The sequence below is a fragment of the Pteropus medius genome, unplaced genomic scaffold (genome assembly GCF_902729225.1).
Source record: "Pteropus medius unplaced genomic scaffold, Ma_sr-lr_union100, whole genome shotgun sequence".
Lineage (NCBI taxonomy): Eukaryota > Metazoa > Chordata > Mammalia > Chiroptera > Pteropodidae > Pteropus > Pteropus medius.
Window position 1 is genome coordinate 8,120,725 of NW_024342471.1, and position 16,433 is coordinate 8,137,157.

A 16,433-nucleotide genomic window follows, 5' to 3' on the forward strand; every position below is an offset into this window, starting at 1 on the left:
AGGTCTTGTCCACAAGTACTTGAATATTTCCTGTTCTGGAAAAGATTTTTTACTTAATGTTTCCACTTAAAAGCCTCACAAGCATCTCAAATTTTATATATTCATTATAACACTCTTGATTTCCTTCCCGTGCCACCCTCCTCACACTAGTTCTTTTCTAGATCTTTTCCATTTTATTAAGTGACATCATCTTCTATCCACTTATACATGCCAGAAACCTGGGAGTTATCCTTCCTGCTGCTTTTCCTCAACTTCCTCATAGAATCTAATCCTGTTGGTTCTCCTTAGAAAATACTTATCCTTCCCTTATTTCCATGTTCACCACCCTAGTCCAAACCATTGTCAATATACATTACTATAGTATCTTTTAACTCCTACTTTTGTCTTTCAACTTACTTTTCCTACAATAGAGTAATCTTTGTTAATCCAATCATCTGTATCCTTGGTGCTAATAACAACACCTAATATGTGTTGTAGGCACCCAGTAAATTTGTTGAATGGCACTCTTAAAATTCTCAGTGGCTCCTTATTGCCTGCTTTCCCAACATTGTCTCTTGCAGCTCTTCTTATCTTTGACAGAATTTTTTATTTTGGGTGGGGGGTAATACATATTGATTTCAGATCAGACTGAACTTTATTATACCACATATTTCAAAATAATGATGAAGCCCTAATTTATAGAATATGCATACATTGTTAGAATAGTAAATCTCTAGCTGGCTTGGGTGCTACCAAAAAGGCACAGAAGCACAAAAGGACAGTATTTGATCTGTGAGAAGTCAAGAGATTCAGTGCTGCCACCCCGAATTGTGTCTGCTAGGATGCCCAGACAGTCTGTGCTTTGGAATGAATGTTGAATTTCCTGGATAGCTGCTATAAAAACTCACTAGCAACTCCAAGGGCCCCTTAACCTTGGTGGGCTCTGACATTCTCTGAACTTTTCTGTCGGAGTAGATATCCAGGTGATAGAGTATTTCCTTGGCTGTGATCACCACATTAATAAGGAAGCAATCAATGAGTTGTCACGTATGGGAACCATGGGTTGCTCTCCTAGATTTGAATCTTCTTCTTGTATCTTCCAAGGGGCTTACAAAGGGCTATTTTATGGCAAAGGTGACTAACTCAGAGGTGAAGGGTAAGGAGTCAGTATCTCAAGATGCACGCGTTGGAAGCTCTTGTTAAGTTAGTATGAGACATATGAGATACTACAAGTAATCTTAGTTTGTAATTCTCTACTTCCAGTGGCTTTCCAGAGTGCTTAGAATAAAACACAAATTCCTTATCTTGGCTTAGCTAAAAGTGTTCTTATCTCATTTACCATTCTTATTCTTTTCTGATTGCTATACTTTTCCTCAGATATGCCAAGCTTTGTTTGGAATGCTTCCTTTTTCCCACCTCCATTCTTCACATGATTAGCTCCTTGTCATTTCAGTGATTGCTTAAAAGTATTTCCTCAGAGGCCTTCCTTACTACCAAGTCACATTCTGCCACGTTAGTCTGTTTTTTCATCAGAAGGACTTTTCTCTAACTAGGATGTTATCTCCTTAAGGGCCAGGGCCTTTTCTACACCATACACTCCTCTATCCATATTAGATATTAGAGCAGTATCTGATACATGGTAGGCATTCAAATATTTGTTGACCAGGTTTTTCAGTGTACTTTTGCATTGACCTCAGAGTTCTTGGACTATTGATACTGACAGTGGGAATTGATGATACTGATGGGAATTTGGATGGTTGGTGTGGGGACGTCCTATATTGATTTACTAGGGTAGAAGGAAATGCAAAGGTCATTAGTGAATAAAATTAGTAAATATTTTAGAGTAAACCTGCTTCTTTGAGTAAAAGTAATGTTTTATTTAACCTTTATGAAATTAAAGTGATTTGAAGGATGGACTGACATCTCAAATTATTGAAATGTTTTCTCTTTTCTTTTACTTAGTCATTTCAGCAAAACTTAAAGAAAATAAAAAGAATTGGTTTGGACCAAGTCCTTATGTGGAAGTTGCAGTAGATGGACAGTCAAAGAAGACAGAAAAATGCAACAATACGAACAGTCCCAAATGGAAGCAACCCCTTACAGTGTAGGTTTGAAAGTATTTTCTACATTACATTTTGTTTAGTAGATGAGCAGAAATACAGCTTTAAAAAAGTTTCTTACTTGTTTGCTTTGTTTCTTCTCATCTTTCCCCCCATGTTCCTAGGATTCTTTTCTCTAGTTCCCTTTTTGTTTCTCTTTAGATAACTTCCGTTTTTAGGTCATTGGCCTAAAAAGATTTTTAGCAGCTCTTTCCTTAACTTAAGGTTGAAATAGGGGGCTATGAGTAGTTTGCTTTGTTTTTTTTTAATTTAATTTTTTAAAGTAGTTGATTTTTAAAAATTATTATGCCCCCCACAGAACCTACTCAGAGATTTTCTTTCTTTAAAAAAATTATACTATTTATTTTATTCTACAACTCTGCTTTTATCCCTGACATACGTGGTTACCTTTCTAGTTGAGTACATACAGTTCTAATTTCCCTTATATAGCTACATAATATTTCTTAATATGAATGGACTATCACTTATTTTACTAGTTCCTTATTGATCAGTTGGTTTCTAATGTGCTGTTAGATAGTGTTACAGTATAAATCCATGTACATGTATCTGCATGTTGGTGTTTTTATCTCTAGTATGAATTCATAGAAGTAGGATATAACTCAATGTCAATACTTACTGACAGTGCCCCAAATGTTGATATTGAACACTCATTCAAGGGAATTATAGGTTAATTTTAATTTTTTAAATCAAAATGGAAGAAAAAGCATGATTCAGTAATATAGCATATTTGACTTGGGGACCAAATGTATATTAAAATGTATTTCAAAATGTAACTAATTGTCACCACATCAAATAGAAACAAATTGCTTTCATTATTTAACATTTGGAATTCTTGCATTTTTTTTCCCTTAGAGATAGAAACCAGTGACTAAAAAAAAGTTTTGTTTCTAAATGGTGAGATGAGGCATTTGAAACTATAAGCTCTTCTCTTCACATGATACATACTTATGTGGACAGTATTTATTCCCAATAAATGACAAAACAAATTGGATATGCCTATATTATTCTTTAAAATGGATTTTTGAAGTTCTAAGGCATCTTAATGTACTTTTTGATGAATTTGAACAAATGAGTGAAATTTAAGAATTTACTGGTCTATGGCCATGCCGCCCTGAACAAGCCCGATCCCGTCTGATCTCGCAAACTAAGCAGGGTCGGGCCTGGTTAGTACTTGGATGGGAGACCACCTAGGATTACCAGGTACTGTAGGCAAAAAAGAAAAAAGAAAAAAAATGTAATTGTAACTTATTTAGAATCCCATCATGATATTAAATGAAATATTTTTTTCACCTTTCTTCACTTTTAGTATTGTCACTCCTGTAAGTAAATTACATTTTCGTGTGTGGAGTCACCAGACACTGAAATCTGATGTTTTGTTGGGAACTGCTGCATTAGATATCTATGAAACATTAAAGTCAAACAATATGAAACGTATGTATATAAAAGTAGTAGAAATTGTGCTCATTTGTTTGTTTTTCTGTAGGAAATTCATATGCTAAACATATAGAATGACTGTGTTCACTATTAGTTTTTAAGTTTACTTAAAATATTCTCCATTACTATAATATTAATGGAGAAGAATCTTAAACTATTTAAAGCATTCTGAGTAGCCTTGGTTTTGTCATTCATTTTGGATCTGATGTTTTAAATAAATATTTCTGCAGTAAATAGATATTTGTTAAAATACTATATAGTCAATCATGGAAAAGTAAAAAATATGGAGCAGAGATGAAGTAAAAACAATCCTACTTCAAAGAGACAAATACAGTTAATGTTTTGACAGATTTCCTTTCCAAATGCTTATTTTTAAAATTTCCTCATTTTAGATGGTTGTATTTTTTTATGTGTAGTATATATTATATAGATATATAAAAACCTGAAATGTACTTGTTTTGATTGATATATCATGATTTTAAAACATAAATATTTTCTGCCTCTTGACTATTTGAAACGTACTTCCATGAATTTTATTTCTCATTTAGGGCTTATGAGATAATCCATTTTTAAGTGATATATTTTCACTCAATATAATTCAGGCATATATTGCTGAAAAATCTTGGTTGTCATGGATCATTTTATGTGAGGATAGAATGAATATAATAAATGAGCTGATTGAACTGTTAGCATTTTACATTGTGACTATAAAGCATTACCAAATTTTGTTCCATTTTAAAATGTTTTGGTGTCATGAGGCCTGAAACCTTGCTTGAAGAATGTTAAAATAATTTAAATACATATATAGTGAGCAATATGTAAATTTTTTTGTTTCTGACATTTTTAACATTGGGTTTTTAACAGTTAAGATGACTTAAAGAAAAAACAATGACTTTTGTTCTGTGTTCTGTAATTTTATTTTTTTTCAGTTGAGGAAGTAGTTGTGACTTTACAGCTTGTAGGTGACAAAGAGCCAACAGAAACAATAGGAGACTTGTCAGTTTGTCTTGATGGGCTACAGTTAGAGACTGAAGTTGTTACCAACGGTGAAACGACATGTTCAGAAAGTAAGTAATCACTTTTGTTATAGGACCTTTAATGATTCTTCTTACATCAGCCACTGTAGTATGATGTATGTAATCATTGCTATTCTTTTTCACATTAAAGAAATTATTTCCTCTTTAAAAAGACATTAATCATTATAAACATTTTCTTTTTAGTGTATTGTTTCTGTGAATAAAACATTTTTCTATAAGTTCAAAGGCTAGCCAAATAAAAGTTGAATCACAGTTGGCCCTATGAGTGATGAAATGATGATTTGTAAAGTATTTGTTTTGTAGGTGGCAGTTAATGTGGCATATATGATGCCACACCCCCTCCAGTGCCAATGACAGACATAGTTTATTGTCTTTAGCGTGTCTGGTTGAGTTTAAATTTGACTTAAAATCCTTTTTAGTACTGTACTGGACAGCCAATACAAGCTGAAATCCATTTGCCATTCTTTTTTCATTTCTGTAGGTTTACATTTACAGAGATGTCTTTGCGTTATAATAATGACAGAACCAATTTATTATGTGTTATCTGATATATCTTACAATGTATGGTTTACTAGTGTTTGTTAAAGGGAATAAACATTAACTGTAAATTGAAAGAAGTTTGATGGCACTCAAGCCGTGCCTGAACAGCTAGCATGCTTAATGAAACTACTCCGTGGATTCTCTCTAGATCCTACTCCCCTCTCCCACTCCCTTTCTTACTCAGGGAACAAGTGAATTTTCACTTGAAACAGATTTTAGAGGCTCCAACACAAAGAATAGATTAGTGGTTTCTTTGATTAGTCTGACAAAGATCTTTTTCGTTTACTTAGAAACTGCATTATGTAACATTTTACAGTTATCAGGTGCTATTTATTTTGTTTCTACTTTGGAAGACTTCCTAGTTCCTCTTAAACTCATGACCTTTTTTAATAGCAGGACTTTCAAGATAGTCTTGGTATATCTTTGGGGTTAATGAGGGTGGAGAGAAATTTCTGAAATGGTCATACTGCTTCAGAGTTGACATGTTCATTTTAAGTGACCACTATTCACTGGACCTCTATAATAGTTACATTTCTCTATAAATTGGATTTTTAATGAAAGAACGCATATATAGGATGGTTCTTAGAAGAAATCTGTTCTTGTAGACATGGATATTTTTCATTAATTTTTTAATAATGTAAATAAAAAGAAAGTCTGAATTTTGATATGGAAAGTCCCAAATAATATAGCTTGCTATATATTTAGGTATACTATGAAAATTGGTACTTAATAAATTTTGGTTCACGCTTTTTGGTGGATAAATTTTCTAAAAATGGCAGTTATGTAACTAAACCTATTTCCAGTGAAACAAAATTTACTCAGCATGTTTGTATGTTCTTTCCACTTTTCTTCAAGCTTTATTTAAAAATTAAAGAGCTTTATATCCCACCCTACCTCTCTCACCCCTCTCTCACTCAGGGAACAAGTTTACTATCCAACTGAGAGTCTTAGTTGTAACGTTTTCTTTGATGCTTTCTTATTTCTCTGGTTTAGAAAGTAACTACATAAATTGACCAGATATTTTCCTTTAGTTCAGGGGTCCCCAACCCCTGGGCCATGGACCGGTACTGGTCAGTGGCCTATTTAGAACCAGGCCACGTAGCAGGACGTGAGCAGTGGGTGGGTGAGCAAAGCTTCATCCGTATTTGCTGTCACTCTCTAGTGCCTCAGCTGCACCTCAGATCATCAGGCATTAGATTCTCATTGGAGCACTGGTCCTTGGGGCCAAAAAGGTTGGGGACCGCTGCTTTATTTGCCCTGAGAATACTTGCAGGGGGTACTTGCAGCTACAGCATTTACCGTGAGATAACTCGCGGATTACAGTCCTAATTGTACCCCTAAAGTTTGCAAATATCTCGCTTTTATTATTATTTTCACATCACTCTGGTATATCAATAGTCTTTGGAAACAAATGACATTCTATTTATAGCATTCTGTTTTTAGTAGTGGTATTTCCATTTACAGAATATAGTAATTTTTGATTGCTGATAATGTCAAATCCTAGAAAACATCACATTCCTACGCATGATGTTAAATTACTGCTGGCAGCAAGCTGCACTTTTTTTTTCTAAACAGGAAAAAGGTTAAAAACATAGTTACATCTGCTTTTGTAAGTCTCTGGGAAAAAGCTTTTATTTAATTTGCTGGTTATGTAGACTTACAGTTGTAGCTCTCATATATAAATTAACTCAACAAATTGAATGTGGGCAGTTATTCATATCTATAAGAACTTCCCATTATCTCTTTTTTAGTTCTTGGGCAGATGGTGGTGGAGTGTTAGTTTAATACCTGTCTTCAAAATATGCATCCATCAAGATATTATTATATATTATTGCCAAAGACATTAGTTTTCCTAAAGAGAAATTTTACTCTTAAATTTATGATTATAAAATAACATTCTTGTAAAGTTCTGTAATTTTTACAATATATACTCTGGAGATGTATTTAAAATTAATTTGGGGATAGTTTTTGGCGTACGTGACCTTTGGTTCTTATTGTGTGTGTTCCATTTCATTTTTTATCTCATCTTTCTTGCATTAGACTCTAGTTTTTATGATTCCTTTTAATTTTAGGGTAAATACCCTTTTTATGTGTCATGATATCTGTAATGTTTCTTAGCAGTAATAGAAATTCTAAGAAATAGCCTAAATGTTTTGCTTCACCAAATATTCAAAATTACCAGATCTCAACTGAGTCCAGGTACCAACTAATTATATAACAGAGAGAAACTTTGCTGTAATGGTGTTTTTAAAAATTTGACTTACATTTGAACATTTTTTATGTATCCTCAGAATATTAACTTACTGTCCCAAAAAAGCCAGTAAAACTCCCTTTCTACACTTTTATGTATTTATCTTACTTTACTAGTGCTACTTAAAAAACTGAAGTATTAAGGGTATAATATGATCATTGTTGGTTTTGACTAATACTTTACTGTAGTCTTCATTCATTTTTACAATTTAAAAAGCATTTTGATTTATAGTATCACCTGTAATATACATAGTATATATTCTCATATTTATGCTATAAATATAAGATATAAACCAGCATAATGAAATGACCACCCTGAACCTACCACATACTTCATTATAATAACATTGATAGTATTATTGTATACACCTGTAATTTCTTCCCTGCATCATTCTTTTTTTTCCCTTAGAGATAATCACTATTCCTAATTTTGAATTTGTCATTTCCTTATTTAAATTTTTTTTTTAAATAACATATGCAGGTGTCCCTAAACACCTGCCATAACTATTGAGCTCCGCAAAAATAGCAGTTTTCTCTTTTAAGATTTATCCATATTATTGTATATGTAATTAACTTATATTCACTGCTGTATAATAATAATGTTGGATAAATATACCACAATTTATCCATTTTTATGCCAAAAGACTTGAGTGGTTTCCATTTTTTTGCCATTATGAACATGTAGGGATACGTTAAATGTTTTTGCATTTATATATGTATATGTCTCCTGGTACACAGGTTAAAAGGTCTGTGTAGGATATATATTTGGGAGTAGAATTGTTGAGATATAATGATATATGCATTTTCAGCTTTATAGTATTATTTCTTCAAATATGCCCCTTTTTTGTTCTTTTAATTGAAGTGGCATTTATATAACATACAATTAACCTTATAAAGTATACAATTCAGTGTAATCACAATGATGTGTATCCACCACTTCTCTCTAATTTCAAAACTTTTTCATCACCCCAGAAAAACAAACCATTGCCCATTAAGTAGTTACTCCCTCCTCCTACCCATCCCCTGCTAATCACTAATCTGCTTTTTGTCTCTGTGAATTTACCTATTCTGGATATATCATTAAAAAGCAATCATATAGTCATTTAATATCTGATCTTTGTGTCCGGATTCTTTTACTTAGCATATTACTTTTGAGATTTATCCAAGTCAACGCATGTATCAGTATACTTCCTTATGTTTTATAGCTGAGTAATATTCCATTATATAAGTATAAGCCATAATTCGTTTATCAATTCATCCACTGGTGGACATTTGTTTTATTTCCACTTTTAGGCTACTAATGACTTATAAATGATGCTGTTATAATCACTTGTGTACAGGTTTCTTTTTGCACATTTTCACTTCACAAGAGTGAAATTGCTGATGCTTGTTTTTGATAGTTTTTTATTTCTTCCTTGTTAATTTTCTTTTGATATGTAGTTTTTTTACACTCTATTTGAAATTTCTAGTATCAGAAATATTTGGAGATATATTGAGGCTTGTTTTCTTATGTGTTTGCTGCTCTTTGGTTGCCAGTATATATTTGATTTTAGTCTGGGAATCTTAGAGGCCTAAATTGGGGATTCTTTGCTCCAAAGACAATTTCTTTTGCTTCTGCTAATACCAGGATTTGCCCACCTACCTGGGAAAACTTTAGCTCCTTTCCGGGATCCCGAGCCTAATGTGACAGTCTCTGGTTTAGCCACTTTACCTTGCTGCTAACACAGGTTATCCTTTCTGATCCATCTTAGAACTGTTAATAGCCCTCCAGGTAACCCTTTCTTTCACATTTGTGTACTGTACCCTGTTCCTGCTCCAGTAGTATCAGTTCACTTATTTCTTTCCCCTCTTTTTTGGCGGGGAGCAGGGTGGTAGGGTGGGGGGGAGATTGCTAGGCACCTAGGATAATAGTAACAGTGTGTTAAATTACTTCTTTTAAGAGCTAGTTATTTTGTGGACGGCAGGTTGGGCGGGGGTGGTGGTGGCGCTTCTGAGTAGCTTACTGAATAGAGGAGATCTTTGTAGATTTTATTCCAAAATGTCTTGTAGATAAAATTTGTGCATTTAGAAATCTGATCAGTTTTTCTTGAGGAAATTTTGATTGGTAATACTTTTAAAGAGCAACACATTTGTAAGATGCAGATTTTACACAGCTGGTGTCTCGGTGATTATCCATCGCATCGGGTGTGTGTGTGTGTGTGTGTGCGTGTGTGTGTGTGTGTGTGTGTGCGTGTGTGTGTGTGTGTGTTAAACTATTCTTTGGTTTAAAGCATAAGCCTAGACCTAAATAACTTATGCCATAAATTTCATAGTTCTGGCTTCATTCTATGTTAAGGTGAAATAATGAGCAAAAATGTCTTGTTCAGCTTTGCTGGTGAAATGTGAATTGTGAGAAATAATAGCTAATATTTATGGAGTGTTTGTGTGCTGGGCACTATTATAAATGTTTATATGTTCAGTTCTCACAACTGCTCTGTGAGGTAGGTGTCATTAGTGTCCCCATGTTATACATGAGTTAAAAGGCACAGTTAAGTCCAGTGTACATGTCACAAATGGTAAGATTTCATTATTTTTTATGACTTATTAATATTCCATTGTATATATGTACCATAATTCCTTTATCCAGTCATCTATTGATGAGCACTTAGGTTGCTTCCATATCTTGGCTATTGTAAGAAATGCTGCCATGAACGTAGGGGTGTGTATATCTTTTCAAACTGTTTTGGATTTCTGTGGAGTAATATAGTGATGATTTCACTGTTTGAAATTATGACTATATTCATAAGGGACTATTATTAGTTTTTCCTTCTGTTTTTGCTTTAACCAGTGTGTCTTTTTTCTAACATTTTATAGTACACAGGCCCTTACTAAATCCTAGAGATATTTTCCATGAATAAAATGTGAAGAAAGTATGAGTGTTGTGGCATTCATTTTGGCCACTTCAGGACCTACTTGTGTGTCCTATTCTTGGAGCTGTTTTCCAGGCCCTTGAATAAGAGATGTTACTGGTTTTTCTGTTTTCAGAATCTATTTTGTTCATTTTCTTTCTGGTAATCAGCACTTTATTTGTGAGGTATTTGGAATACAAAAGATGTCTAAAATAACAGCCTTGTGTTAGAATCAAGCAAACATGTATTTCAAGAAAGGCAGAAGTAGCCCAGAAGTAATATACCTTTACTAATTAATATCTTATACATAATGGTAAACATTTGCACAAGATTTTGGTAACTTTTTTTTATTTCAATCATATGAACATTATCACATTTTTCTTTTAAGTGTCATGTTGGAATTTAAGTTCTAGTTGTTCTTTACTAGAAAGATTTAATAAAAAGTTTTGCTTACATAACATGTTTAGGAAAAAGGTGAAAATCAGTTTTTGAAACTCATTTTCTATCTAAATTTTATTGATTTTAAAGGTGCTTCACAGAATGATGATGGTTCCAGACCTAAGGATGAAACAAGGTAAGAGTTCACTTATTGCTTACCAAGAATGCAGATGAGATAAGGGAGGATGAATAAAGATTGATTTTAGCCCAAACTTCAAGTTCAGATTGATATAAGGATAAATAAATGTCAAAAAATTTCAGGGCTCTAGGTAAGAAAGGAAATATTTATGAAAGATTCAAGACTCTTAGCTTATCTGACTACAGTTCTCTGGAGTAGGCCAGGGATACCCATATTGCTAATAACTTTCTTCAGCTTGTAGAAAGTGAGTTATTGGCATTTTTTTCGAAGGCAGGAGTTCAGAATTCTAGGGCCATCACTGAGCTCTTCTAAGATACAAACTTTGGGTATATGTGAAGGTCACTACTAGCTGTGATATTTTCTGGGTCTTGCAGAGATTTGTACCAGCTGTTTACTCTTAGTCTAGATTCAGGACTTTCATGTGCCTGTTTACCTTTAGTATAGGGCCTGAAAATATTGAATGCCTTAGATTGTGTTAACTGACTTAACAGACTTTAAATGTTTATTGGTTTTCCTGGAAACCAGCAATGGGAGATAAAAATTGACAAAGGAGATGATCCTGATCTTAAAACAGTAAGTGACATAACATGTCTTAAATAGAATTATAAAATCCCATTGGATTCTTTGTTTTTCCCAAACTGGGTAAGGAACGAGTAGGAAGATGAATCACGTAAGGAGTAGTCAGAGGAGGAGAAGCAGCAGAAAAGCAGTGTCATAGAACATAAGGAAAAGTAACCAGAAAGATGGGGTGTTATAGTGTCAGAAGCTGCAAGGGAGAAGAGGTGGAGCAAGTAGAACAAAATGATGGTTGTTGAAGCTGAGTCGATAGGTAGGTACATGGGAGTTTCTTGTACTAGTCTATGTGCTTTTGTGATATATGAAAAAATTTATAATAAAAAGTTTTAAAAAGACAACTCCTTAAGATCTTTAGGAAAAATCAGAGTTTATAAAGCTGTTGTGTTTTACCTAATGGAGGTCTGCCCTCACAGAATCACTCCTGTGATAAAGAATCATCTCTCCTATACTAATACTAACCTCACAAGAGATAGAGTATTAAGGATTAGTAACTTCTTGGTAAGAGGAAAATAACTATTTTATTTCTCACTGTGATTAAAAAGCAGTAGAAAACAAGTTTTTTTAAAAAAATTATGTAACTATCTCTATAGAATAGAAGGCAATTTATGCCTCTTGTGCCCCTTTTTAGCTTTATGTTTAATAGAAGATTATTTGAATTCCTAAAATTTTCCATGTGAAAATGTTTTACTATTTCAGTTTGCTTTGGTCAGTTAATTCTCCTTTTGTATAATAAACTTTTATTTTTGCATTAATAAGTGAGAATGTGATAGAATTTTATATGCCCATTGAAAAGTTTTGTTATGCCACTCGTTGTTGTTTCTCTTTTGCAAATGTCTTTCTTATTTTTATGAAACCACTGTAGATAATTATAAATTTCTTGCAAAGGCATTGCTTGAGCCCTAGCTAGTTTCATGCCATTTATTTAATCAATGCTTTACATCTTCCCAAGTGAATTATTGTCATAAGTGGTCTGAAGAATAGTGTCTTCTACATTTCCGAGACTGCCAGACTAGTCATTGAGCATGTCTTTTGTGTTAAGCATAAACTCCTTTGTATACGCTTTTATTCCAGAAAGCATATCTGAGATGATTAGTTTGAAAATCATTTTGTAAACTGTCAAATGCCGTTTAAATGTTACTGCATAACAGTCATGGCCATGACTAGCTTTTTTCTTTTGCTTTTATTTGCAGACTTCATAACTAAAAAGCAGGGTGATATATATCTATTGAACAATGGCTTCCGCTCCTCCCTGCCCCAGTTATCATTTAAGAAGTTTACTAAGTTTACTAAACGGTTTAGGTTGTTTTATCTTTCTGTCTTAATTTAAGCTATGTGTATATCATGAATGTAGTCTTACTGGTCTACTTTCCCTCATAGCATGTCTGGATGTTTTATATTTCCGAGTGTTGTCTTCTGTCATTTTTATGAAATACCAAAATGATTGCTGCCTGGTGTTCAAGATTTTGTTGTTAGCTGTGCCTTCTTGAATACTACTCGTTGATTTGTGTACTTCTTATGACTTTATTGTACTATATGTCTTTATCTTGGTTCTCCAGGGTTCTTTATCCTGAGCTTATGGATAGGTCAGATATATATGTATGGTGAGATAAGCAGAGGTTTGTAAGATTGTGGAACAAAGGAACAAAGCTACAGTAGCACATAATTAGTAGTTAATTGCTTTTTAAAGATAATAGTGGTGGTGAGTCCACACTGACAATTATGTATAGTGTATTTGTTTCCCTGTTGATTTTCAGAGTCCCGTTTTAGGTTTTAGTTTCACACCTACTTATTAAGGGAACTAAAATAAACCACCAGTGCTATTTTAGTATGAGCATATTTCTCAAAATTCAGAGTGCGCATTACAATCATCTGGAGGAGTTATTCAGCCACAGATCGCTGAGTTTCATCTCAGTTTCTAATGTATTAGATCTTGGGTGGGGCCCAAGATTTGCATTTCTCACAAGTTTCCAGGTGATACTGATGCTGCTAGATCAGAATAAAGAAGTATTTCTTAGAATATGATAAACTATTATGGGAATTTTACTCAGTTATATAACAAAGTCTGTTTCTCAAAAATCTAGGTTTGTGAAATTTGCCAGGAGTTATCACTCCATCTTAATCCCATGTTCTTTTACTTCAGAGCTAGTTTGATCTTATTTCATTTTTGAACTGTTTGTATTAGAAAATAATACATGATTGTTTTTTAAATGTAAATTATTATATAAAATGTGTAAAAGCTTTATGGAAGAAATAGCATTTGACCTAAGATCATAAAGCATAGTTGTAATTTGGGTATCCATGTCTTGGGGGAATTGGAGAGAGGAAGTTCTAAGTGGAAGAAAGGAAAACAATCATGGAGATGGGGAAGAACACGGGTGTTCTATTGGAAATCTTCAGTCACTGTATTTAGCTGAAAGTAATTGAAAGTGGGAAATGGCAGGTGGTGAGTTTGAGAGTGGAATCAATCAATTAATAGTAGAATCAAGAATCAGATTGTCATAAATAATCTGAGGAATGAACAGTGTCTTCTGGGTTTCTAAGACTTTAGAAGACAGACATTTCTATGAGGTTAGTAGGTATTGCTTTTAAAGGTGATGAGAAAACTGAGGCTTAGAAAGGGAAAGGAACTTGCCTGAGTTGTTAATAGTGTAAATAGCACAGTTGAATCTCAGACTATCTTGCCTTCAGCGCCTGAGCTCATGACTATCATGTTTTTACTGCTGCCTAGAGTGGGATGCTTTTTAAAAAAAAAAAAAAAAGATAAGTGCTTAGCCCTCAATAAATGTTAGTTATTTTTAGCATTATAGTGGTTTGGGGCAGATGGAAATTTGGTTTGCAATTATATGCTTATAGAATCTTTTTCTGTGGAGAGAAATGTCTCTAAAAATATTCAAACAGGGAATTGGTATGAGCAAAGCTCCATAGGAAAAATTATTTTGATAGTATGTAGTTTGGATTACGTGGTGGTGAGTGAACCTGGGAAGACCTATGTGGAAAGTTGTTACAGTAATCCACTGAATGAGGGTTAGAACTGAAGCAGTGGTGGTAGAAGAGTAGCGGGAGAATGTGAAAGTGCAGTCAGTGGGACTTAGGTAATTGTCAAGAGGCACAGGAGAGAAGAAAAATCGTATTGCCTGGGAGGATAGCAGTGTTACCCCCAGAATTAGTATCTCCTGCATTTAGTTGTTAATTTGGTACTAGAGGATGGGAATTAGACAAAGATTAGAGATTCTGATTTGGGAATCGTTTTAGAGATGATCTGTGAAATCATGGAATTTGAGACCATAGGGGAAAACTCATGGAAAAGGAAGACAAAAACAGTACCTTAGGGACCTACATTTAATGAATGGGAGGAAGAGTACAAACTGAAAAAGGAAGGGTTAGAGGTGGGAGTACAAGATTAGAAAAGCATTATTACAGAAGTTAAGAGAAAAAATGTTTTTAAAGGATAGGGTATTTAACTCTGTCAAAAACTGAAGAAGGAGAGTTAGACTAATCAAGCAAGGGAAAACTGGCTTGTGGAAAAAGAAAAATCAGATTAGGGTTTCAGCTCACATCCCAAGATCAGAGTAGATTCTAGGTTGGTTTTAAAATTGATTTCAAAAAATGAAACTATAAAACCTGTAGAAGAAAATATGACTTGTTAACTTATTTTTGAGTAAATTTAATTATATAGAAATATAAAGCTCGTAGAATTAAAAATGGAGAATTAAAAGCAAATGACAGACATCTAACCATTATGAAAGATGATAAATTAGTATCCTCAGATTGTAAAAAGCTCTTACAAATAATAAAAACTATTCTCATGTAATAGAAAAATGTTCAAAGGACATGTACACAGTTCATGGAAGAAGAAACTCAAATGACCTATAAATGAAATATCGTTGAACATTAACATTTTAATTTACCAAATTGGCAACGATTTAAAAATATTTAAATACTTTATAGTGAAATGAGCATTTTCATTCTAGCTGATGGGAGAACAGATTATTACCTTTTGACCCAGCAATTGCACTTCTGGGTATTTATTTAAAGAAAACCAAAACACTGATTTGTAAAGATCTGTGCACCCTAATGTTCATGGCAGTGCTATTCACAATAGCCAAGATATGGAAGCAACCTAAATGCCCATCAACAAACAATTGAATAAAGAAGTTATGGTTCATATATACAATGGAATATTACTCAGCCGTAAAAAAATAAAATCTGCCGTTTGCAATGACATGAATGGCTGTAGAGGTTCTTCTGAGGAAAATAATCAAAGAGATACTATGTGATTTCACTTACATGTGAAATATAAAGAACAAAAAGAATAAACTAATCAAGAACAAACAAATACAGAGGACCATCTGGTGACTACTGGAAGGGGAAGGTCAGGGGTCTAGGAGAAAGGAGTGAAGGTCTAAAGAAGTCACAGATTAGTAGTTGAGAGATGTTCATGGGGATAAGGGAGCACGGCATAGGGAATGTAATCAGCAGTAATGTAATGGCTGTGTATGTTGTAGAGCCAGATGGGTGATAGAGTAACCAAGAGGATCGTTTCATAAATTATATAAATGTCTAACCAGTGCACTATATACTTGGAACTAATAATAAAACACTTAAAAACCGTATATTTTTTTCAAATTTAGCAATCAATATTTCAGTCTTTAAGATATTTTCATACTTTGACCCAGCTAATCTATTTTGGTGGTACTATTTGAAGGAAATAAAAAATGCCAAACAAAACAACGAAAATAAAATGATTAAATTATGGTGTATTCATATGATACAGTATTCTGCAGTCATTAGAAATTTTTTAATATTTGGGGGTAGATGCCTAGTATGAGGAACAAAATAAATAAAAACTCCTCCAAGGATATGAAACATTGTATACTCACATACATTGTATGATAATAGTTATAGCCAATGAAAAAATACTGGCGAGAGATACTCCCGTATTTTGTATTTTTATTTTTTAGGTGAAGCAACCCTTGGTTGACCTCACAGATTACAAGGACTTTGTCAGTTTACAATCCTTTGTTTTTTTTAT

General features: G+C 33.5%; 1 protein-coding gene and 1 pseudogene across 2 annotated transcripts in view; both read left to right on the plus strand.

The window, feature by feature from the left end:
- Positions 1-16,433, plus strand: part of ITCH (itchy E3 ubiquitin protein ligase) — a 145,485-nt gene that overhangs the window by 80,983 nt on the left and 48,069 nt on the right. For both annotated transcript variants that reach the window (XM_039864107.1, XM_039864106.1), the window contains exons 4-7: positions 1,942-2,083; positions 3,406-3,530; positions 4,463-4,600; positions 10,777-10,822. In XM_039864107.1, coding sequence (XP_039720041.1) covers positions 1,942-2,083; positions 3,406-3,530; positions 4,463-4,600; positions 10,777-10,822 — 451 coding nt within the window. The remainder of the gene's footprint in view (positions 1-1,941; positions 2,084-3,405; positions 3,531-4,462; positions 4,601-10,776; positions 10,823-16,433) is intronic.
- On the plus strand, positions 3,193-3,311 carry LOC120604028 (uncharacterized; annotated as a pseudogene).